The sequence below is a fragment of the Ambystoma mexicanum genome, chromosome 6q, assembly GCF_040938575.1.
Source record: "Ambystoma mexicanum isolate Mex_15411 chromosome 6q, UKY_AmexF1_1, whole genome shotgun sequence".
Lineage (NCBI taxonomy): Eukaryota > Metazoa > Chordata > Amphibia > Caudata > Ambystomatidae > Ambystoma > Ambystoma mexicanum.
In genome coordinates, this window is record NC_090937.1 from 18,120,545 (window position 1) to 18,146,442 (window position 25,898).

General features: G+C 44.6%; 1 protein-coding gene across 2 annotated transcripts in view; it reads right to left on the reverse strand.

Moving 5' to 3' along the window:
- Window positions 1-25,898, reverse strand: part of FRMPD1 (FERM and PDZ domain containing 1) — a 1,388,071-nt gene that overhangs the window by 659,869 nt on the left and 702,304 nt on the right. For both annotated transcript variants that reach the window (XM_069630382.1, XM_069630381.1), the window contains one exon: window positions 19,445-19,540. In XM_069630382.1, coding sequence (XP_069486483.1) covers window positions 19,445-19,540 — 96 coding nt within the window. The remainder of the gene's footprint in view (window positions 1-19,444; window positions 19,541-25,898) is intronic.

Here is a 25,898-nt window from a genome sequence, read left to right on the forward strand (position 1 = left end):
AGAACCAGAGGGATGGTCAAATATGGTGTGGCGCTTTGGGGGTATGGAGAACAAAAGGCTATCCAGAACAAAGAGAATGCCTTTCTGAAAAAGGTGTTGGCTCTACCAATGTCAGCCCTGAATTTTACTAGGCACAATGAGGTTGGCCTGACTTACATCGAGGACGAAATAGCACTGGAACTGCTCCTACTGTGGATTAGAGTCTGGGCTAACCCAAATGCCTCACTAACTCATCACATACTAGAGCACATATTAGGTTAGTAATAAAACGTGTTGAGAAATTTAAATGGCTTACATATACCAAGTAAATGTTACATAATATTAATTCTGGCATGCATTTTGAGGAGCAAAGCCCATTAAATAGAGAGATGAGTCATGTTTTGAAAGAGAGAGCTATGGCGTGGGTACATGAGAAAAGGGAGATACTGGAAATAAGCAGTTTATGATTCTAGCTACAAATGATATTAAGGACTATTTGGTTTGGTCGCACAGTAAATCCCAAAGAAAAGATGCCCCATTGTGAGATGTTGATTTGATTGTCTACCGTTGGGCAATGTACTGGCAACAAGTTAGGGCCTGAGCCTCCAGGCATTTGTGATGTCATCTTTCATGTCCTGGGTGTTAGTCTTAGCAGTGCAAGCTTACCATAACTGGTGAATTTCTGGGTTTTTCAGTTTTACTTGTAACCATAACGTCCATTTAACAAAGTTTTTTCATTGAATTTCATAGTTTTTTGCCAGTACTACCTTAATTTCCTACAAATTACTAATATAATTCTTACCCCAATATAGGTACATTTGTGTCCAATTTACAAAGTTTCAACTTAAAACCCCGCCATTCCCCACCTTCTAGCATTATTTGTAACACTTCTATACACTTTTTGTTTCTCTGTTCGTCAGCGTTCACGATCGTCCGACATCATTGCAGACTTTTCCGACAGTGTCACATGGCCATGCGCACACAGCATGATGACGTGTTCTCGAACACATACGCACTTCGCAAACCGGTCTGTGCTTCACGAACAGTTCAGAACTGCATTTTTCAGCTTATCTAGGTACATTGAAGCTCAAAATGTACCCTTGCACAGCTCCTACACCTATTCTTACTCATTACCCATTAACAATCTAGCACATAGCACATACTTGGAAGAATATTAGCAAAACTGCTATTTATCTTAAAAATGGCATCAGCTATTGCCATCCCTCCTCCCCAAGAGCAACCACCACCACCAGCTGGTGGACCTACACAATGAAAGAAGCGCAGTACTTCAAAAGACAATGAAGAGGACCTAGAAGATGAGGTAGAGGAAGTGCTTACCTCTAGCACCCAGAGAAAATCATGAGTGTGGAAGTTCTTTACCACTGTTGGGAATGTACCAAAGGATAAAGCTAACAAAGTGAAATGCAATGTGTGCAATGTTGTACTCAGTCGTGGACAACCTGGTCAGCACTTCTACGGGACCACCTCCATGTGCCGCCACACCAAATCCAACCATTGCAATGCTCTCAGAAAGGCTGTTCCTTTGTTAGGAAGTAGTTGGCTGTTTTCCTCTAGCTCATCTTCCTCAACCAATACTGTAACCGTAAAGCCTACTTCTGTGGACACAAAATCCCACCAGATACCTTTCAAGTGATAAACGAGGCTGTTGGTCCATATCTTTCAAAGGCAACACTACTCTGGATATACTGCAACGCACCACTCTGCAGGGGGAGCAATTTTGAAGTGCCTTTGAAGCTGTAATCAAGGAGCATGAGAAACACTGCCCCCTACCTTAGATGTAACACACACACAACATCTTCCCCTGTCCACCTGCCCCTCCATATTTGTGGTTGGTGCCTCGTCATTCATTTCCCTCCCCACCTTACCTTATGACCTTTCCTTTAGGAACTGTCTTTCACAGGAAAAAAAAAGAACTAACTAAATTATCTTATAGTCTCCATCTATAACCCAGACAATCTGGCCACTGCACATGCCACATGCTATGCCTAAATCACCAAAAGTACATCACTCTTTTTTGTACCTACATTATGACACTTCAAAAATGAAAACACGGACACATTTGCAAAACCATGCTTTCGGGTCCTTGCCAATGGTCCTTGCTCAGACTTGCTGCAAATTCGCCCATGCTTTATTTTTGAAAAGTGTCAAAATGTATCTACATAAAATAGTCATATAACTTAGCCCCCACTTGACAAAATCCATTCACACTTTGCACAAACATTCAAGGTTGGGACTACAATCTTTCTGAAAACTTATGTTCACATTTGTCAAACGGCAACCAAGTTATAAGCCATCTAAAAATGACAAGACCCCCTTCTAATGTTGCCCCCTCTTGACAAAATCCCACCAAACTTTGCAAAAATATTCATATCTAGGTCTAAAATCTTTTTGCAAACCTATGGGCAGATTTATCAAATGCCAGCACATTTATAAGCCTTTAAACATTTGTGGGACCCCCTTTTAATTTTGTTCCCGCTTGGAAAAACAGCACCAAACATTGCAGAACCATTCAGAGTCATATCTAAAATGAAATTCCAAAATAACTTGCAGTTTCTTTAAGTGGCGCCAAAGTTATAAGCCATCCAAAAACTGGTTTTCACCAACCCTGTAATTCTGAAATAGGCCTGCATGCCCGAACATCTCAGACGTCCGTGGAAATCACAAGGCTGCCCTGGGGATCCCGACTGTTTGCGGACTTCGGAGATGAAAAACACACCCGTTTCTGGGCTTTTGATTGCCCTATACCATCCCATCCTCATCACCCCTCATCTCACCAGAGATTGTTTCATTAGTTTGACAAGTGCAATGTTGTGTTTTTTAACATGTTTTTACTGCAATGTTCACGGACAACGGGTGCTGTTCTCGAATCCAACATGGCGGTAATTTCAGAAAATATGATGCACATCACGCTTTTCACCATGCAATCAGCGGACCTCACTCTGCCCTCTGGACCAATCGGAGGACTGTCTGTGGACCGAACAGGGAATTGAGTCTGCGGACCGAACCCGGATATCACTAATTTGTTTAGCTATTTTTTGGCTGTTTTAAAAAAATACTACTGGACAGATTTACAACAAATTTACAAAAGCACACTTTTGGGACCAAGCCACTGCTCCTGCTGCAAATTTGGTGAAAATCCGTCCAGTGTGTTGGGCTGTAGGTGTGAGGAAAATATTTTTTCCATTGCATGTATTGGAAAAAACAAACATTTTGGGACCCTCTATAACTGTGCCACCCCTGGATGAAACCTCACCGAACTTCGCAGAATCAATCTGACAGGGCCATATAGCATTTTTACAATGTTTTGTGAGGATTCGTCCAGGGGGGGGGGCCAAGTTATAAGCTTCCCAAAAAGTGCTCTTCCTATGGGTTGAGCAACTTAACCATAACTGCACGGACGCTACTGTGGGCCCTGTAATATATATATATATATATATATATATATATATATATATATATATATATATATATATATATATATATATATATATATGTATATATGAGTGTGTGTGTGTGTGTGTGTGTGTGTGTGTGTGTGTGTGTTTGTGTGTATTTTCTGCCCTGTGGTTGGGCATTGGCAGGTTATATGTGTTTCTCTTTTATTAAATAGGGCTTGTGCGAATGCTGCCCTTATAACTGTGGAACCAGGAAGGATAGAATTCCTCATCTAAACACATTTTTGATGATTTCTTTAAAGATGTTACTGATTTTTAATATGTATGTTTTTTAACCTGTGATTGTTGTTGATTTTATGGATATAGATATCCAAATAAAGTGTATTGACTGATATGTGATGTGTATGTGCCTATTTCTTTAAGGAACCCAGCTTGTGCATGGAAAATGAGTTTTTTAACTGAGCACCACTCTTCAAGATGATTAACAATGATACCCTGCACATATAGCTTGGCCAGAAAATCAATCAGGGAGATGGGATGATAGAGGATTCATCTCTATCACTATTTCCATAGATTGGATCAATCTGTGCACTGGAACATGAAGTTGGAAAGGCCAAGGTTTTCTGAAGGTCAATGGATATCATTATAATGTGGTGGTGTGGTAAAAAATCGACAGCTATTCTCTTTCTGTAATTTTAATAGCACGTGGAATTCCCAGTCTACAGCCGTACACGGCATACACAGATATTACGCTGCCCTTACATTTTCTATTCTCTTACATTAATTTACAGTATATTTGGGCATGGTGATCAGCACTGACTGGTAGATTGTTTAAGTTAATGCTCCTGCAGTGCAAATTAAACAGTAGAGTTTTTAGATGAGTATGGATTTCAAGTAAAAAATGGCCATGGACTATATTGATGATGGAGCATTACTATACAATGTTTAATTGACTGGCTTGAAAATCTTATCACAGCCTTGATAAAGAACTGATGGCTGAAACTCATGGCCATGTAGTCGGTAACTATGTATACTCATTTTGGCCGGTGTTCTAACTCATTGATAACTGTTTCACACAACTTCTAACACTATACTAATCAACACAAGTATGTCATTTTGCATTTGATGAGTTTTAAACTGTTGATAACAGTGAACAAATGGATTGATAATCCTCAGAATTGTTTTGCTTAATTTTATTTGTATGGAGCACATGCACTGGGGATTGTCCTTATCTTTTGTTTACTGTAATTTTAATAGTCAGTAACAAAGTTACCACAATTTCTATGCCATTTCCAAATTCAGAGTTTGACTTTGACGTGGAGGATTTACCTCCAGCAATTTAGCTGTGATGCAGTGGCTCCCAGGTATAGGGCTTTGGCATAGTCTAAGTTTGAAAGAATGATAGCCATCGTAGCAGATACTCTGCAAGGGAAGGTTAGGTAGGGGAATAAGCGGCAGAGAATACACATGTTTAAGTAGCAGCTTTCTGTCATGGAGTTGATGTGATGTGAGAGTGTCAGATCTGTGTCCATGATGCATCCAAGGTTTTTATCGTGTTGGAGGAGGTGGGTGAAGGGCCTAGAGAGAGTGGCCATTAGGTGGGTTGGGAAAGAGGGCAGTATTCCTGCAGAGCAGGATCTCAGTTTTGCATTGTTGAGTATGAGGGGGTTGACAGTTATCCAGTGCTGAATTTCTGAGAGGAATGTTGCAAGATCTGGGGCTGAGGCAGAGGTGTCTTTTGGGATTTTGAACACGATTTGAGTGTGATCTGCGTAGTTGTAGCAGGTGAGGCCATGGGATTAAATGAGTGCGGGAGGGGAGTCAGGTAGAGGTTAAAGAGCAGTGGGGAGATAGAGGCTCCCTGTGGCACACTGTGGGTGTCAGGGCATGGGTAAGAAAGGAGGCAGGTATGCTAATTGGGATATGTTGCAAAGGAAGGAATATATCCACTTCAGAGCTGAATCCCTGATGCTGAGAGAGTGAAGTCTCTCTGTGAGGGTGGGGTGATCAATGGTGTTGAAAACTGCTGAGAGGTCGAGTAGGGTTAGGGCTGCACAGCCTTCCAAGACTGAGTATATTTTAAGATCATCCAGATAGAAACTATGCAAGATTCAGTTCCTTGTTGGGGTCAGAAGCCAGATTAGGTGAGGTCGAGGATCTTGTTTAATTCTGTGAACTGGCATAGTTGTGAATATGCCTCTCAGTCAGCTAGTTTAGCAATGAATAGGTTGTTTGAGATGGGTCTGTAATTGGTTGGGATGATTGGGTTGAGTGTGGGGTTATTGAGGAGAGGCTTGCTATATGCTATATTACAGGCAAAGATTGAGTATTAAAATCACCAAGCACAAATAGCTAGGTCTTCTCAGGATCCTGAATCAATTTATGTAGTAGCACTAAAGCTGATTCCAATGCTATAATAGATTCTGGACTTGGTCTAATATGCACATTAATTGCAAAAGAATCATGATCCTTGAGAAACACTATCTTGCAAAGGAAAATATCTTTATTGCCAAGATCGACAGCAGAAACTGTGGCATTTAACTAAATTGCAACTCAAATAATTAGACTGGCACTAGGCCTGCCACAGCAGCCCTTACTAGCTGGAACCTAAAAAATAAAATACCCTCATTTATATTCAGGGTTAAGTGACTAGGTTACCAATCCGCACTCAGACCTGCCAGAAGCACAGAAATGTCCCACCACTTCATGCGAGACAGAATTCTAACATCACTTGACATCAATTGTCCTTCCATTCTAATCCTGCTAGACCTTTTGGCTGTATTTGACACTGTTATCCACATTACCCTCTTGCACTTTTTGGAGAGCGCATTTGGCTTGGCATCTCAGGCTTTCCCAACAGATATATTTTCTCCTTTCTCACTAGCAGGGAAATACAGATCAAAAGCGGAAACTAATAGCCTTTGCCTTAATCTATTGGGGACAGAAATCATCCTCTTTGGTAATTCCATTCATCCCACCCTCACCTCTCACTTTCACCTGTTCCTCTAATCTTGGGGTTGAATCTACACTGACATCTGCCACAAAAGCCATGTAGTCATTTTTGACAGCACCTTGTCCATACGACCAAGTTCTTACTAAAAGGCCACTTTCACCTTAAAATCATCACTTATCCTTGCGTTACTTAACATTCAGCAAAGAGTCCAAGTCACATCTTCACTTATGTTTTCTCGTCTTGTCTATTGTTACAAGCTTCTCAAGCACCTAACACACCAACTGCATGTGATCCAAAATAAGGCAGCCCAGCTCCTCCTATGAGTCAAATCTATGTCATATATTATATAATTGAACATTTGTTAGGCACTTCATACAACGGATTAACTCTATACAAAGCGGGCTGGTTAAGGTGAATCTTTCTATGACTTGGAATCACCAGGTAGCATGTGGCAAAAAATCTTCAAGTTAGGTGTCCTGTCGCATTGTGAGTGGACTGTGAGTAGACCCACTACTCTCTTCAGAGAGGCAAAAAAATGACTTGCACCAGAAAAGATTTTATTCAATAGTATGTCCCATGATTTAATCGTTTTTCGGCCCCTGGCCGTTTTCAAAACCAGACATTTGCTCAATAAAAGAAAAAAAATGGTATTTTTTAAAATAAAAATGTATAACAACAGAGAACTAGGGGTTGGAGGAAGGTACAGATTAAAAGGAAATGAGAAAATAAAACAATAATGAACACCATTAGTAAAGCGACCTACAACTGGGTCAATATTCAACAAATCTGTTGCAAGTAATGTATGGATTTACTAAAATGATTCCATTAGAAAAGCAATCCATAACATGGTCATCACCAAGTCATTACAAATCACGTATAACATTGCACATCAATTTTAAAAAATACAATTAAATGGGAAGGATACAGGGGAAAAATAACAATGCCAAAAACAGTCAAATACAGTCATGATCCTACTGGCCTTGTGGCATTTGGACGTACAATTGCAGTGAGGAGAAGTGCAGGAGATATGGAGGAAGGAGGGAACCAGAGGAGTGGGCAAGTGCTGGTGGCGGGCCCAGGAGGGAAGTGCTAAGGGGAGCCAGGGAGGAGAACCTCAGGCTAAGTGCAAGTGCAGGTGACTCCCATGTGTGGGATGCAGAGCCGTGAAGCAGGGCCCTCAGGGCAGTGCAGTGAGGTGAGAGGGTCGCTGGTATCAACTGGGAACAAGGGCCTGAAATCCTGTGAGATTCAGGAGGATCAGCCCCCCCCCCCGTCTCAGCTGCAGTGGGGTGATTAGCAGGCAAGGAGGTAGAGAGCAGCTGAGTTTTCAGCAGTTTCCAAAACTTGTGGAAGTCAGCTCAAGTCTGAGTGGGCAGGGAGGCTGCTCCAGAGGGAGGTGCCAGCCGCGGCGAGAGCCCTGCCCCCACTCTCTGCTTAGAGAAGCGTTTGACAGTCACATAGTTGGAGTTAGAGGAGTGTAGGGCTCTAGCAGGGGCGTATTTAGGGAGGGAAAGTTGGAGGCCTTGTGTATGATGCAGAGGGTCTTGAATTTGAACCTTGCAGCCACCGGGAGCCAGTGGAGAGATTTTAGGGCTGGAGTGATAAAGCCCCTAGAGACCACATCTGTGGTATGTGCTGAGGTAAATTAGAAGCTAGATACACATGTTCATGTTCATAGACAGACTCGTCCATAGCCATTTTACCATCTTAGCAAGAGGTATAATTTCCAAATCATTTTCAGACAGGTAAGGCTCACTACTTTGGGATACACATAGTAATGGTTTTGGGATACTAGTCAAGTACTTTGGATTGCAACGGAAGAACATTGCGTGCAAATTATATGTTTTGGAGAGGGGTTTGCCTGTGGGTGGGAAGACTATGCTGCCTTCAGGGCTGAATTACACCCTAGAACGGATGATCCTCAATGTGGGGTGTCCTGTACAAGGAAGTTTCCTTAAGAAAACGCACATGGCAGTTTTCAGGGATGGGGTGGGTTTGCTCAAAGGGTTTATCCATGACACTGCTACCAAGTGGGGTGAATGTCCGAACACTTAAAAGGGACAACTAATCTCTGTTGGGTTTTGGGAGGAGCTGGCAATGAGCGCAAGTAGTTGCGTGATTTCAATATCAGTGGTCCTTCTGAACGTTCTGTGAGGATCTCATGGTGACAACAAGTAAGACAGACACACGTGATCACAGTTCAAGGGTGTTTATTGACCAATGTATTCTGTATGCAGGTTGGAAAAATGCCTATTATAAATCTAAATCTAAGATGGAAACAAGCGTCGACCATCAAATGAAAATAAAGCACTCCTAGTGGTGTTGTGTCAAAAAATAAAAGGGCCTATACTAAAAAAACCTATTGCCAAACCTCACAACTAATACAAAAAGGGGTGTGGGATGATTCTCAAGAAAAGAAAGAAGTATTCTCAAATAATAGGTCAGGATGCGATAGCCTGGTTCTTCCTTACCCACGTTTTTGGACACAGGGTAAAATGGGAGCTTGGAGCACAGTACAGTCTCAGGCTTCTCCAACTTGAGACGACTGTTCAATAGCAGTTCTCAGGACAGTCGATGGCCAAGTTTGGTTTCTGTGAAAGTCTCTTACCTTCAAGGCCTGATGTGGTAAAATAACAAAAACAAAAGTTCCTTTAACAAATTAAAGTTTGTTTCCAATGGTCGCTGGATGACGGGATCACCCCTGGGCCCCGACCCCTTTCTGGGCGCTGACCCTTCTCAATTGTTTATCACAAAATTCTACAGTCCCTTTATCAAAAATTTTGGGTTATAGCTTCACCCCTCGATCTCCCTCAGTTGGGCTTGGACCCCTCTTCTCTTTTTATCTTCTCGGGTGATGACTTCACCCCTGGATCTCCCCCGGTCGGTCTCGGACCCCTCCTGACTGTCAGTACTTGGGTGAGGGCTTTACTCCGGGATCTCCCTCTGCCGGGCTTGGACGGACCTTGCTTCACTGCAAGTACTTGGGTGATAGCTTCATCCTTCGGGCATCCCTCCTTTGAGTTCACTTTTGCTGTCTCTTAACTTTTACTTGCACTTTTCTCAATCTTGGGGTGACAACTTTTCACCCTTGGATCCCCCTCTGCTAGGCTCTGACCCCTCTCGTTTCTTAGCCTCCCTTCACTGGGTTTACTATGCCTCTCGATCAGGGTGAAAACGGTTCACCCCTGGTTCCCTCTCTTCTGGGCGCTGACCCCTCTTTTACTTTCAATGTTCTCCTCTTTACACCGTTCAATGCTTTTGGGATTCACTTCCCTTTCTTTCAAAGTGCTTGTGGATCAAAGTCTTTCGATTGTACAGGGATTTTGCTTGCCCCGCTGTATGACCACTTTGACCTATTTCGCTGGCCCTCCTGTGGCCTTGTGGTACTTGTAGTTTCTCTCATATGTGGTTCGACCAGAGTCTTGTGAATTAGCACCCACATGGTGCCGGTTTCCCTTTGCAGCTTGTCTCCCCTTCCACCTTTTCACAGTTAATTCAAAGTTTGTTTAAAACTTGGTGCAAACTTGCCACTTTGCGCTTCTCATTCAACACATCCCAGTTCTTATTGATTCTCCCATCAACTCATCGGCTGTGATGAACCGCTTGGCTGTTGCCTCTCTGGAGTCAAGGCCGGTACCACAGGCGCGGGAGCTTCCTTTGCTCCTAATTATCGGCATAGGTTTGCCCCGTGTACCACTGACATCTGCTGCAGGAACTTGTGCTATTGTTTGCGGTCTTGGGCTCTCTTCCATGAAGGCTCTGCTGCTCTGGGACAAAAAGGGCAAGGTCACTTCTCTCCTCGCCACCCTCTTGATTCCTACCGCCATTCTCCTCCTCTTGAACTGCCGCGGGTTAGCCATCTCGTCGTGATGTCTGCTGTGGTTGCCTTGCTCGTACTGTGCTCTCTGGCTCCACCTTTAATTCTTGTGGGGAAAGGAAAGGGCCGTCAGGTGTGTGTGATTCAATTGCCGGACCCTTGTGTTGGGACAGGTCAGGTAAATGGCTTTGGTGTTAGTCCATTGTTTGTTGTGTTGTGCAAAGGCATTAGAGTTAGAAAAGGGGGGGGCAGTGGTTTGTAATGTCTAAGGTGAGAGGATGGGGAAAGGTTTCAAAGGAAGGGGAATATCGCGTCTAACCCAATCAGTTTCCCACTCTAGGTGATCCTCCCTCACTGGTCCTCCCCAGGAACTGGATCCAATAGCAATGGCCATGTCCTGGCCACCTGGAAGACAGATCCTCAAGGTTTAGAAAGGGAGACACACGTTCAGGTTTCTCACAGTTCTCAGTGGTTCACCCTGGTAGTCATTCTATGCAAACCTTATAAGGCCAGCCGTATGTGTGTAGATTTGCGGAACCTAAATTCCAGTATATAGGTCGATAGCTATGCTCTCCCGAGAATTGACCAGCTTCTGACAACCATGGAACTGGAAACATCATTATTCAACACTGTATTTGTCCTTATAATACCATAATAGTGTTGAATGCTTCTTCTAAATATCGTATGTCATTTGTTACACAGTTAAGTGTGTTTAAGTATTGTTGGATGCCATTTGTCCTGTTACAGGCTGCAACAGTCTTCCATAGAACAGGAAATCTGCAACCTTTGGCTCTCCATATGTTTTGGACTACTACTCCCATCAGCTCTAGCCATGAGGGCATGCTACAGATTTACTTTTTCTGGAAGATATCCTGATCATGGGGAAGACTGTGTAAACGAATTACAGGAGTGCACACCTCCCATAGTAGATCCAATTAGTTCTGGGTATTATACATTCTGAGGAGATTCACAGGTGCAGGGGAGAAAAATGTGACTCTGGTACAAAAAGTCACCAATATATACAGAAAAGAAAGTTTCCTAAACTAATGGACACTCACGTCTCCTGCACACCACAGTTACAGGCACAATCGTCAGTCAAATCTTATTGGGATTAATAAGATTTATTAATGTGTTTATTGTTTATTTATTTTGTGCTTATACACAGGTGAAGTGTTTCAAAGCGATTGATTACAGTTAAGTAAGTTAAAGTAGTATAGATGTATCAAGTTGATGGCTACAGTTTGTACAAGTTATTACACACTTTAATAAACATATTCTTCAAATGAGAAATTCATATAACATAGGTACATTTCACATGATTGGAAATTAAAATGAACTCGACACGTTTTGGAAAGAAATTCCTTTCACCAGGAGCGAAATTTTCATTAGAATCATGAAGTATGTCAATCTTCTAGCTTCACATAAAGTCTACCAAGCAAAACAGAAGGACCTCATAAGTGTGATAATTCTAAAGATAATGAATCTTGTCAGTAACTAATAATGTATAAATAAGTAAATGTCACTTTGTTAAGAGTTATAGGAAGGTCCTCAGAGTGTCCCAGTTTGATTCATAAGTACTATGACATCAGAGAACGGAGACATTGGTGTGTGTATGTTCTTTAATTCTGTGGGGAATGTTGAATGATAATGATGGAATATTATATAAAAAAGGGGGTGGTATCTACGTAATAGGACACGTCCATAGTGTGACCGCTGAACATACCTCTATTGTAAGGTCTTATTAGGTTTTCGATGTCTATAGATGGTTACCAATGTGGAATGGAAGCAGGGTCCGGTGTATGAATTAACACAGTCAACGCAAGTATCGCTGAGGCACACAACTATCTAGATGTTCCCCTCATCCCAGTTCTCTCCATTGCCTTGCACGCCCCCTGACCCACTTGCTTGGTCGGGCATAGAGGTCCATGTCAAAGCATTTCTATCCGCTTTCAAACGTAGGCACTGTCTGAAATGTATCTCTGTCTGTGTCTCTTCCTGATCCCTGGCTTCTGTGCCTTCCTCTGTACAGAGTGAATGTATCACTTTTAAGGGTGAAGTTGTAGTATGTAAGGTGACACATGGCATGCCTGAGGCCCATTTCAATGTATGCAATGTGTGTGTGAAGCTTGCTCTGGTTTGCGTCCGTCATTGAATCTCCTTTATGTCTCCCTTCTGTGGCCACTGTCCCATTGGACCGACCTCCCCTCATCCCTAATTTAACCCCAACCCTATACCACCCGTGACACTCATGTTCCCTTCTGCGCATGAATGACTGTAAGGGAGAATTCTAATTTCATGGCTAGTTTCCCTTATTAAGGGAGTCCCTCAGCAGCTTTGCTGGATCTCTGGAGTTATTTCTTTCTACTTGGTAAGAGTGTGAGCTTTTCCCCCACTCTTACCCATGTTTTGCTATGTGTCTTTTACCTGTTTTTATGAATGTGGGCTCTGGAGTATACCACTTCGGTGGCCCCCTTCTTTTTTGTGTTACACAGCACCTTCAGTGCAGTGACACGGGATGTCGTTCAGACTTCCCACTGACTCCATTTCCGAGGATGACTACTGTCCCCCAGAAAAGAGTAAAGTTGCTATTAACTTTACTTAGTCAATTTAACAACAAATCCAGTACACCCCATCTTACATGGAGTACTGGAAGGGTTAACTCTTAGCCCTTTTTATCTGTACCTCCTAGAGCATTGTTTCGCTCTTTTAACATTTAAGGGCCTCATTACACGGACGGCGGTAAGGGTTAACGGTCACCGTTAATGGTACCGGTGACCGTTAACCCTTACCGCCTTACTGCGAGGTCCCTTTGCGGGTTGGAGACTTTAACGCCTGCTTTTTGCAGGCGTTAAAAACCAACTCGCAAAGGGACCAGGGAGCTAATTACGGTACCGCAATTTGCGGTGCCGTAATTAGCACCGTCCCCATTCCCATTATGCCCTATGGGGCAAAAATGGGAATGGGGAAGGGCAATGGGGGAAGGGGGAATTACCGCCCCACCAACCTTGGAATATGGCGGTAATTCCCCTTTCCTCCAAGGCGGTGCCGGTATTTTACCGGCATGGACCAAGGTGATAATAGCACCTTGGTCCACCGCCGTCCATGTAATGAGGCCCTTAGACTTGGCTGGTGGCAGTGGAATCTACCCTAAACTTTTCTACCGCGGTTATCTTATATAAACATGGTAAATATTGTAGGCTATTGTATTAGCCTCGAACTTAAACCTGCTTGACCAAATACTTTTTCTTTTGGCTCCGGTGCGGTTTATTCGCCATTTCTTTTTGTTAAACTCCTTCTTGTGTTTTACTGTGCGCGGCAAACCAGGTTTGCCTTCTATGTTCACTGTCTTTTACCGGGCTTCTGCCAAGAAGCCCTCCTCTAGGCGCCTGGGTGTCTAGGTGGGCTAAATGTGAGGGAGGAGTGTAGTCACCCCCTGCACAGGGTATCCTAGGAAACCCAAGTCACACTTTTTCATGATTGGCTGAGGCGGTTGTCTGGGCTGGACAACCCCCCTGCTGTGTGGTTTGACAGCCAGGCTGTGTGAATGGGGGATTTTCGCATAGAAGGCAGGTCTCTTGGGCTGGAAGTCAGAGAGTCGCCACTGGAACTACAAGGAACCAAAGAGAAGCGGAGAAGAGGTCGACTGCTGCAACTATCCCATACTGGTGAAGCCTTGCTGCAGTCCTGAGCTATCTCCCCTTCAACGACTAAGAGAAGATCCAGTCCGGAGTCTTCTTCCCTTGAGCCTGGTGGGGATAACCAGCTCGTCTTCTTCAGTCAGAGGAATCCCGTTGTGGTCGAAATCGCTGCAGACTGCTGTAGTGGTCCGGATAGCCACCTGAAGAGCTTCTCCTGTTTTTAAGAAGCACACCTTTTATTCATCGTCGCTGCTGCCGGCCTCATCCCTGTGTGGTGCAGACCCCCTCATCGTCCTTCTTCTTGCCGAAGCTCCAGGAATCGTGGGTCTGCAGGAAACTACCAGGAACAACTGCCATGGCACCAGCTTCATCCTTTGAGAAAGGTACTCTGTCCTGCTTGAGAAATTTGGGTGAATCCCTCCTCTCTTCCTTAAGGCTTGTCCTTACTTTTCCCTCCTTATAACTTTTGCTTCCGAACATTGACAATATCAAAGTACTCTTGGCTACGTTGAATCATGAACTGTCCGACTGTGTGATCCTCGACAACAGGCACCCGGTGTCACTTGACGCTTGCTCCGGCCCTTTGACTCTTGAATTCCTGTCTATGAATGTTCTTCGATTCTGTCTGCCTAACTATAATATTGCCTATGATTTTTGCCTCCAAATGCCACTGGGTATCTCAGGTGCTAAGTGTGTTTTTGCCCCGGTAGCATTTCTTGTCGCGGATAGGTGTTTATTTAGTAGACCGAACTGTAAAAAAGTGATCGCAATCGTATTCACGGTAACGTGTCTTGTTTCATAACACCGGTCCATTCAAACACAGGGTACTTACCTTGAGTCATACCGTACAAAGTGAATTGGTTAGTTGTAGTGTATTTAAGTGTGGTTTTGAATTTAATAGAAGTGTTGTGTTTATAACAAATGGTTTAAAAATAAATGAACTTATATTTTTTTACCTGAAAACTTGAGTCAGTGTTTGCTTGCGTCACAGTAATGGTGGTCCCTTTGTGTAATCTCCGCTACTGCTCATATACTCTTGAGATAAGCCTGGCAGCTCCGCTACTGCTGCCACTTTAACATAGTAGAACAGGCTTGTACCAAAGGTAAAACTTGTATTGCCACCTGTAGTCTTAATTGTGTGTAGTGGTCCTTAAGGGCACTGCACAGGATTCTGCTTAACAATGGGGGTCATTACGACCCTGGCGTTAAGGGTTTAATGGCGCCGTAAAAGGTGTTGGCGCCGTTAAACCCTTAACGCCTGATTACGAGGTCCCTTTGCGGGACCCGACCTTACCAGCCTTTAAAGTAGGGTGCCGCAAAGGGACCTCGGTGCTAATTACGGTACCGCAATTTGCGGTACCGTGCTTAGCACCTTCCCCAGTCCCATTGAGCCCTATGGGGCGAAAATGGGAATGGGGAAGGGCCATGGTGAAATGGGGAAATACCGCCCCGCCAACCTTGGAATGGGGCAGTATTTCCCCATTCCACCATGGTGGACTCGTTACAACACCGGCACCAACCATGGTGCTAATAGCACCATGGTTTAGCGCCGGGGTTGTAATGAGGGCCAATCACTTAATCAATGCTGCTGCAAGAGCAGGCTTAGAGGGAGAGCTAAGGACATCATCGATGTGTGAAAAAAGGAACGTTTAAAAAAAAGAAAAGTGTTTGGGCCTCATTAGGACTCCAGCGCTAAACCATGGTGCTATTAGCACCATGGTCCATGCCGGAGTCCGCCATGGCGGAATGGGGAATGACCACCCCATTCCGTGGTTGGTGGTGCGGTAATTACGGTACCGCAAATTGCGGCACCGTAATTAGCACCAAGGTCCCTTTGCAGGTCCCTACTTTAACGGCTGGTAAAACCAGCCGTTAAGGTTGGATCCCGCAAAGGGACCTCGTAATTAGGCACTAGGGGCCTCATTACGACCCAGGCGGTAAGTTACCGCCTGGGTCGTATCCTTACCACCATGGTGTAAACTACATTTACACCATGGTGGATGGCGGATTTACTGCCCCATTCCAAGGTGAGTGGGACGGTAAATCCCCATTTCCCATTTTACCCTTCCCCATTCCCATTTTTGCCCCATAGGGCATAATGGGAGTGGGGAAGGCGTTAATTACGCCACCGTAAATTACGGTGGCGTAATTAGCACCATGGTCCCTTAGCGCCATGGAAACTCACCATGGCGCAAAGGGACCTCGGAATCAGGCGTTAAGGGTCGGCGCCGTTTACAGCGCCGTTAACCCCTTAACGCCTGATTCGTAATGAGGCCCTAGGTGTTTAACGGCGCCGCAGCCTTTTACGGCGCCGTTAAACACTTAGCGCCTGGGTCATAATGAGGCCCTTTGTCTGCAATTTACAATCGATTATGTAGGGTTACACATTAATAGATGGATGCCGGGTCACAAACAATACACTAGAACATTTTTCCAAATTTTCTTGGTGCATATTCCCACAGATATGCCATCATTGCCACTGTAAAAAACGTTCATGATGTAACCACAATATATGACAGCACAGCAAATGTTAAGCACATGTTTATGTCGTGTACTTCGACAGTTTATGCCAGTATGGTCCTATAAAACACCTTTTCATGCTACCTGTGCCCAAATAAATGCTTGTATTGCCCTGTAAAATACTCTCATTATGGGTTGCACAATTCATAAGCCACTATAAAGCACATTCTTGGCACTGATGAGATCTCCCGGTCAAACACATGCACGCATGACTGTGTCACACTCACACAGACTCGCACCCCACACACAAGACACACAGGGCCTCATTACATGGTATGCGGTAACCATGGCGCTTTTAGCGCCATGGTTGCGGCCGGTATTTTACAGTGTCCGTCTTGGTGGATGGCGGAATTACCGCCCTACTACAAGGTGATCGGGGGTGGTAATTCCCCATTCAGCAAGGCACTTCCCCATTCCCATTTTTGCCCCCATAGGGCTCAATGGGAATGGGGAAGGAGCTAATTACGGTACCGCAAATTGCGCTACCGTAATTTGCACCAACGTCCCTTTGCAGGCCCGTTCCTTAACGGCTGGTAAAACCAGCCGTTGAGGTCGGGTCCCGCAAAGAGACCTCGTAGTAAGGCGGTAAGGGTTTACCGGTACCGGTGCCCTAACCAGTATTGGTAAACCCTTACCCCATTCCGTGTAATGAGGTCCACAGACTCGTTCATTCACAAATGCATAGAGACTCATGTGCACCTTCTCTCTTGCACTCATAGGGCCTCATTACGACCCAGGCGGAGGACAATGGTGCTATTAGCACCATGGTCCATGCCGGTGTCCGCCAATGGCGGAATGGGGAATTACCACCCCATTCCGAGGTGGGTGGGGCGGTAATTCCCAATGCCGCCATGGCCCTTCCCCATTCCCATTTTTGCCCCATAGGGCTCAATGGGAATGGGGAAGGCGCTAATAGCGGTACCGCAAATTACGGTACCGTTATTAGCACCAAAGTCCCTTTGCGGGTCCCTACTTTAACGGCTGGAAAAACCAGCCGTTAAGGTCGGGTCCCGCAAAGGGACCTCGTAATCAAGAGTTAAGGGTTTAACGGCGCCCACACCTTTTACGGCACAGTTAAACCCTTAACGCCAGGGTCGTAATGAGGCCCATAGTTTGCATTACAAAAATGGGAATGGGGAAGTGCCTTGGTGAATGGGGAATTACCACCTCGATCACCTTGGAGTAGGGCGCTAATTCCGCCATCCACCAAGGCGGACACTGTAAAATACCGGCGGCAACCATGGCGCTAAAAGCGCCATGGTTACCGCATACCATGTAATGAAGCCCTGTGTGTCTTGTGTGTGGGGTGCGAGTCTGTGTGAGTGTGACACAGTCATGCGTGCATGTGTTTGACCGGGAGATCTCATCAGTGCCAAGAATGTGCTTTATAGTGGCTTATGAATTGTGCAACCCATAATGAGAGTATTTTGCAGGGCAATACAAGCATTTATTTGGGCACAGGTAGCATGAAAAGGTGTTTTATAGGACCATACTTGCATATACTGTCGAAGTACGCGACATAAACATGTGCTTAACATTTGCTGTGCTGTCATATATTGTGGTTACATCATGAACGTTTTTTACAGTGGCAATGATGGCATATCTGTGGGAATATGCACCAAGAAAATTTGGAAAAATGTTCTAGTGTATTGTTTGTGACCCGGCATCCATCTATTAATGTGTAACCCTACATAATCGATTGTAAATTGCATGGCTTTTTACCGACTTTTTCTCAAAGTAATGCACCATTAAAACCCATTAGTTAAAAACATGTCATGAGGGAGAACCCCCGGTACTCCATCATTGACTTTGGCTCCCCTTGTTACGATTGGTCACTCTGGCTAATTTGGGGATAATACAAACAAACCACCACTAGCAAAAATCACTAGCCGCCATATATTTGAATAATTTATAAAAGAGGCGTCTTCTCAGGATCCCATCCCCCGAGAACGTTGCATCCGCCAGTGCACACCTCTCCCCAAAGCCCACATTCTACCCTTCAACTCACAACCCCCTTCGCCTCCCCCCCCCCCATCAATGAGGTAGTCGGTAAGACACACAAGCTGCCATCGTCTATTCTAATGCTCGGTACCGCACCGACAGACAGTTTTCCAATGGCTGTAAAGAATTACATAGTTTGAAAATAATATTTATTTCTAGATTTTTCTATTTATCAAAAAGGCTGGTCTGGTCTGTGTAGCACTGATTGTTCATGGCATTCCTTAGTTTCCATGTGCACCGCACTAACAGAAATCATACAACCCTACTAGGTGGTGGTGTGTTTCTTTGTATACGAGTTGAGGTAGTGGCCGAGAAATGATCCAAATTGCTAGTCTATGCTGAGCTCCAGCTGCGTCTGTCATGCTCTCAATGTGCACACAGGTGGACTGAAGCACCCCTTAGGGTGTTCAGTAATAAGGGTCTGCAAGTCGTGGCCGGATTGTCAAATCCCTTTGCTTGTTAAAGTCTGCTGTGATACGGGTTTTTTAAGGATTTCCAGGATCCAGTTACACATAAAAGCCTTTTAAAAATGAAACATAGAATGTGCCCAGTACCGCCGTGGGCGTTCCTTTCTTACATGGCCAAAATAATTTTAGAAGTGCTGATAAAAATATATTAAAAATATTGCTGTTTCTATGTACAGAAGAACATTTAAAATCAATGTAATTGAGTATTTTTAAATCATTTTGAACCTTCTATAGGGGAGGAAAGCATAACACAGGCCATTTTTGTATAGGACCTCCCCAATACCGAAATTTGGCTGCTTTGCCGAGAAACTTTATATGCTTAGGCACAAGCTTCAGCAGTTCTGAAAGAATTCTACAGTTTGGGGTCCTTGTTGGGGATGTGTTTTGATCCACAGGTTGAGAAGCTCAGAGAGGATTGTCCCACTGGTTACAGTTTGTTTGAGAGAAAGACTGTGAAGCATTTTCATCAATTTAAACATAAATACTCAGTAACTCTGCCCATGAGCACACACGCATTGCGCCTTACGAGGCACACCTATTTACCCAGGACGGATTTACGGTGTACTAAGACAATGCTCTTCAAGATTCATTTGCACCTGCTTGAAATGCAGTAACGTTGACCATGTACAGAATGCACGAGGCAAATACCGCACCTTCACAGTAGTTTTCTTTTCAAATTTGAAGGCTTTGGTCTGTCCGTTTTCCAGATACACTTTTAGAACATTCGGCATGAACAAAAGTGAATTCCCCTGCAAAGAAAAAGACACAAGAAAACAAAATAGTTCAATAGCAAAAAGATGTTCTGACTTTCATTGTAACTAATGACTTAATATCCAGAATTAGATTGTTCTCAACCTATAAAGACCCACTGATGTTATGGAAATTGAATGCGAAAGATTCATGACATCATCACCCGCTGCTGCAGTTCTCTCTTTTTCGTTGCCTGAAGCCTTTCAGATGGTAATTATAATCATAATTGTTCTTTTTTTATAACACGCTTTGGGATTCAAACCTGTGTTGCGCTGCGTTGTCTTGCTTCCAGGACGAACAAATTGACCCTGGGTTACCCTCCCTCGCCCAGGTACAGCAGAGTACATGCATAGAAAGTCACATCCTCTTCTCGTTGTCACCAGAGGTTGGAATGGGAGCGAACAGCATTTCAACAGGTTATGCAGCGATGCAGCTAAGTGGCTGGCTAACAGAAGGACAACGTGTGTGTCCAAAACTCTGACATCACAGAGAAAAAGCTTACTTTTTGTTCCCCGCTTTGTGTTATTACCCACTTCAAACCCCTCTTTCCCCCTTTTCCCTAATGCATTAAGCATGTTAACTCACAAGGAAATTGGTACAACCACTGAATTTCAAGAAGCACGCCCTATTCCCTCCTGGTATATTTAGGCATAGTGATACTTTCAATGCGATTATTGTATATGTTATTTAAGCTTTTATACATCATTGGCTTTACCCAGAGGGTCTTGGAGTGCCTTACAGTGTCCAAAGGGTGAATGTGAAAAAATAAGTTACAATGTTTTTAGAACAGAATAGGAACATTAGTATAGAGACATGATAGGAGGGCAGATAGCCTGACTGGGTTAGGTGTGGGGAAAGAGGTATGTTTTGAGGCTTTTGCAGAAAGTGATGATGGAACCTGATGCACATGTGTGGTTTAGAAGAGTGTTCCAGGCTCTGGGTGCCCACTGAGTGAATGCTTGTTTTTGTATGCAGGCTAGTTTGCTGAGTGAAAGGTTCAGAAGATTGGATTTAACATGTCTGGTGTTTGTGTGGATGTTGGGTTTCAATTTGTTGTGAAGGTAGGATGGGGGTTTGTGGTGGATGTCCTTGTAGCCAATAGGTGCCTCAAATCAGCTTAGACTCTAGATCCTTTGGGTGTTCTGAAGGAGATCATACTGGAGATTACCTCGTGGGTGGCTCTATCGGTAAACTCCTCTTGCATCTCTGGTTCTATTCCTGTTGACTTAAAGCAATCCGTTATTATTCCTCTTTTGAAGACTCCTTTCTTGGATCCTGCTGTCCCCATTAATTTTCATCCTAGCTCTCTTCTCCCCTTCTTTAAGAAACTTCTGGGATCTCTAATTTTGCCTCTTCTTAGTTCCTTCTTGGAAAACTGGTGTTAGAGGGGTAGGTGCGCTGATCCTTTTAAATCTTTCAGTGGCCTTTGATATGGTCGACTACTCCCTTCTACTTACTGTCCTCAGCCAGATACTCTAGTCAGGTCCTGTCATGGTTTACTTCTTTCTTGGCTGACAGGGGCCAAACTCTTGCTCTGTCTTCTTCATACTCTCATTCTAAAACTCTTTCCTGCGGATGATGCACATGTCAACGTCCGGCTCGATCTTCACATCCAAAAACGACATCTCAGCTCAGGGGTTGCTTGGCAGCAATGGAATAGTGGATGAGTGACAACTGGCTTTAGCTGAATGGGGACAAGACAGAGGTGCTGGTGGTTGACTCCTCCTCTACTTCTCTTTCTTCTTCTGCTTTCTGGACTCCCTCTTGCTGGCCTCTTGACTTAGGTTATTTTCCCACACCAGTTTCCATGGTGAAAAACCTTGGCTTTAAAATCTCCACCTCCTTGTCCACCGATGCGCAGGTCAGTTCAGTCTGCCATTCTGGCTATTTTTAATTATAGGTCCTCTGTAAGGTTCTCCCTTTTCTTCCCTCTTATCTTCGAGCTCCATTTGTTGCCTCCCTTATTTTGAGTCGTATCGACTACTGTAATTCTCTTTTCCTTGTCCAGCCATTGTATCTTTCCCATCAACTGCAGCTTCTTCAAAACCTGGCCGCACAGATTGCTACTGGTAACCCTTATGGTGCCCATATCTCCCTGATACTAAGCTCTCTGCATTGGCTGACTTTTCCTAAGCGCATTGCCTTTAAGTCTCTTTGCATAGTTCATCGGGCATTCTATGGTCAGGGTGCAGAATATCTACAAGGTAAGTTCTTACCCTATAAACCAGGTCAGACATAATGTTCTCAAGATGCCCGTTTGCTCACTGTTCCTCGGTTTCAGCTAACCCGGACGGGTGGATGGTCTTTTTCTATCACTGTTGCCAAACTCTGGAACTATCTTCCGTTCCCCATCCGGGCTACTGAACACCATTTTATGTTCAGACGCTCCCTGAAGACCTATCTTTTCTAAGTTCCTGCTTGTCTATCCTGTTGGGTCCCTTAGCACCAAGATGCCTATGGTGAACGTGTGCTCTATAAGTCCATTTAACATAACAACATAACATATATGATGAAGAGTCCTTGAATATGATTCTCTGGGATATTGGTAGCCAGTGAGTTGGGAGAGAGCTGGGGGAGATGTGTACATGTTTCGATAGGTGTAGAATGAGTCTTGTTGCTACATTCTGTGTGGCCTGCAAGGGGGCTAGGGTGCTGGTATTGAGCCCAGGGAGGATTATGTTTCTGAAGGCCCAGCTTGGTGAGAGCTAGTGCATGGCCCATGGTACAGAAGTCATCAAGGGGAATGATGTGTTTTATCTAGCATCAGAGGTGAAGTTGTAGGTTGAATGTTTTGGTGACAGCGTGGTATGAAGTGTAGGTGGGGGTCATTGGTGAAGCTGATTGACTTGACTGGTGTTGAGGTGGATAAGTGTAGCTTATCAGTGGTGAGTTCCTGGATACAGGGCGTGAGGTCAGGCTTGTGCTTGGAGGGAGATGACAAAGTATTCTGATTTTGATGGATTATGTTTTAGGAAGCGGGTGGTCATCTAGGTAGTGATCCTGGAGAGACAGTTTCTGAGCATAGGGCATGGAGTTGTGATGGGGAGGAACATTTGAAGTATATTTGGGTCTCATCAGCGCACTGCTGAAAGTGGATGTTGTGGTTGCTAAGAATGTGTCCTCTGAGTGATTCAACATATAGGTTAAACAGGAGGGAAGATGTGGAAGATTCTTAAGGTGCTTCATATTTGACGAGGGTGGCAATTGATCTATAGTGGGCATTGAGACAAACTGTGTCCTGTCATAGAGGAGGGAGGAAACCCAGTCATGAAGAGTGCCTGAGAGTTTCATCCTGTGGTATAGGATGTGTAGAAGGGTTGGTGTGACTGATGGCGCCAAAAGCTACGTAGAGGTTTTCGAGGGACTAGTAGGGCTCTGTGTTTTTGTCATTGATGCTAGGCAGTTCATATAGGATATGAAGTGTAGCAGCCTAGGTGCTGTACCAAGTTTTTGTAAGGGTTGAGTTGGTTGTCTTTCATGATGTGTTACTGAAGTCAGCTTGTGGCAAAGCATTCCATGATTCTGGAAAGGTATGGCAGGATTGTAATGGGACAGTTGTTTTTACAGAGCATCGGGTTGCGGGATGGATCATTTAGATGGGGGAGATTTGTCCTGCTTTAAGTGCAGTGGGGATGGTAGCACGTCAAAGGCATAATGTGATGATTTTGAGCTAGTGTGGGTCAGCATGGTGATGCAGTTATATGAGCTAGGCATGAGTTTTGTTTTGGTTGTGAGGGTGATGAAGGAGTCAATGTTAATGGCATGGAAGGTTGCTAATGTGTTGCAGGGTTTGTAATTTGGAGGTTCAAGGAGAGGGTGTGTCTACTGTTGTGTATTTTTGGAGCTGTCCATTAAAGAGTTTCAAACTTAGGTGGATGGGTGTAGTGTTTCGGGTGGATGGCAGTTTGGAGAGTGACTTGTTGCTGTTAAAAAGCTTTTGTGTGCGATTGGGGGCAGATTAGAGCTCTTGGAGTTAGTGGGCCGCTTTTGGTGCTTCGTATGGCCATCGTGTATTTGGAACTGCAGACTTTGTGGGCTGTATTGGTGGATTGCTTTGCCAGACTCTTTCTAGATGTCCGGTTTGCTGTTTAATGGTAAGGAGGTAGTTGTTAAACTATGACTTGTGATGGCGATTGTGTTTTAATTTTTTTGGGGGTATATCTGGTTGAGTGCATGGGTAACTGCGTGTTTTAATTATTGATTAGTAAGGTGTGATTGGTGTTGCGTGGATGGGATGAGTGGTGTGAGAGATGTATTTGTGATGCATTTGATTTACATGCCTGGGGAGATGGATGTGTTGCTGGTGGGGAGATACTGGGCCTCATTCCAAGTGTGCCGGCCTGTAAACCTGCACTGTTGTTTCTGGACTGGCACACTACTACTCTGCGGGCGGGTGCCCGCAGAGTCTTCACGGAAGCACTGGCACCATTATTAACAGTGCAGGTGCTTCGTGGTCACCACTCCCATAGAGTCCTGAGGGACTCTATGGGAATGGGGACTCACAATTTACTGGCGGCTGACCTTCCGGGCCGTCGGGTTTGTAATCCCCCTGTGTTACCGGGAAGTCAGGCTCCGGTAAATCATTACGTGTCTGGCGGCAACCTGCCAGTATCACCAGCACGGTTACCGCCAGACCTGTAATGAGGCCCATTGTGTCTAGAGTAAGCGTGAATGGGATGGCAAAGTAGTTGGACCACAATACCCAGATATGATTTTGCACAGAAACTGAATTTTTGCGAGAAATCAGGTGGCCAGCTATATATGTGGTCTGGTGATGTGGTTAGTGAGATCATAGTGGCAGAGTTATTATGTTGCTAGATTGGAATTTCAATGCAGCAATTCTAGCCATTTCTTATTGTGTATGACATTTTGTATTGGGGCATCTTTGATAAAGCAAGCATGATAAGTGTTAATATCTAGCTAGACTGGCATTTTGGTGCAGACAGTTTGGATATGTTTTCCTACTGTGGCATGCATTTTTAATGGTAAAGTCAATATTAATATGTTCTGGGGGTACTGGCATATATTGGTAGAACCAGCATGGACATGGCTTCTTATAGTATCGTTAGTGGCATTATGCGAAAAGCAAACATGGGCATGAAGGTGGGGAGAAATGCCTCACTGTCTTTAGCACTGTGTGAACTTTGTTCTTCTGATGCAGTGGTGAAGGGGGCCACGTGTATCTCGCCCGTGCGTCGAGAGAAAAAGGTCCCCCCCCCACCCCTGGCCTAGTGTGGCTTTTTTTTCTTCTTTCTTTTCCTTGAGAAGGCTGGCGCACCTTCGCCAGCACCACTGGCCTAGTGTGGCCTCCGGTGTCGCCCGGTGAAATACGAGGAGGAGGGTGCTTCCCTTGCCTCCCTTTGACGGACTAGAGACCAGAGGCACCCAGAACGCTGTTGGATGGGTGTGGGCTGCTCAATGAGAGGTGTGCCGACACGTGTGCATAATGCCCAATGGCATCCTCCCTCAGCCCGTGGTTCACCACGAGGCCTGCCAGCAGGTCCTCTGCTGCAGTGCGCATATGTCGCACTGCGCGGTCCGTTGCAGCTCGTTGCCGATGTGAGGGCGGGGGCGCAGGGACTACCCGACACCCAGCCCGGCAATACACACAGGCGGTCACGGCGGTAACCACAATGAGACACAGCACACAGAGAGGCTTAGGTGCACATCTTCGTTATTGCCAACTACACCAGGAACTTCCCTTGTCCCGCCGCCCGCCTTCCTAACCCCAAACGTCAATTCCCTTTTCACATGGCCCTAAACACGGGCCGCCCACACAACGATGTGGCCGGTCTGGATGTCGCGTCCGCGACATTACATGTTTTATTATATAAATCTAGTGTTTGTATCATTTGTCATGTACCTGAAGACATGTAGTCGAATGAAGGAATTATGATGATGATGATAGTAAATAAAAATACGTTATCACTTAAGCCAGTGTTAATAAACTTGTAAAAAGATACCTTTACCACTTCATAAGAAAGGTCAGAGCAGCACAGGGGACAAGTCTCTGTTAGAAAGAGTACTCATTGTGCTTTTCGGTTTCGGATTCGAGACTGTGCGCTATTTATGCTCTTTTGTTAGTTTCGTTTGCAGCGCTTACGTATTGTGAGAAAATAGCCAAAAGTTGCGCTTTCTTTCATTGCGAGCATGGAGACAATTTTCCCTTTTGTCAATAAATTGCAGGGTGACAGCAATCTCCGTCATTCATGCGCTATTTATTGCATTCGCCACTGGGTTCGGCTTGTATCAGCCGCTGTGCAGTATTGACAACTGACATTTAAAGTTTTGCTTTCCCAATACGTTATTTCCTTAAACATGTGTTGCAGTGAAAAACGCTGGATATGCTTTCAAACT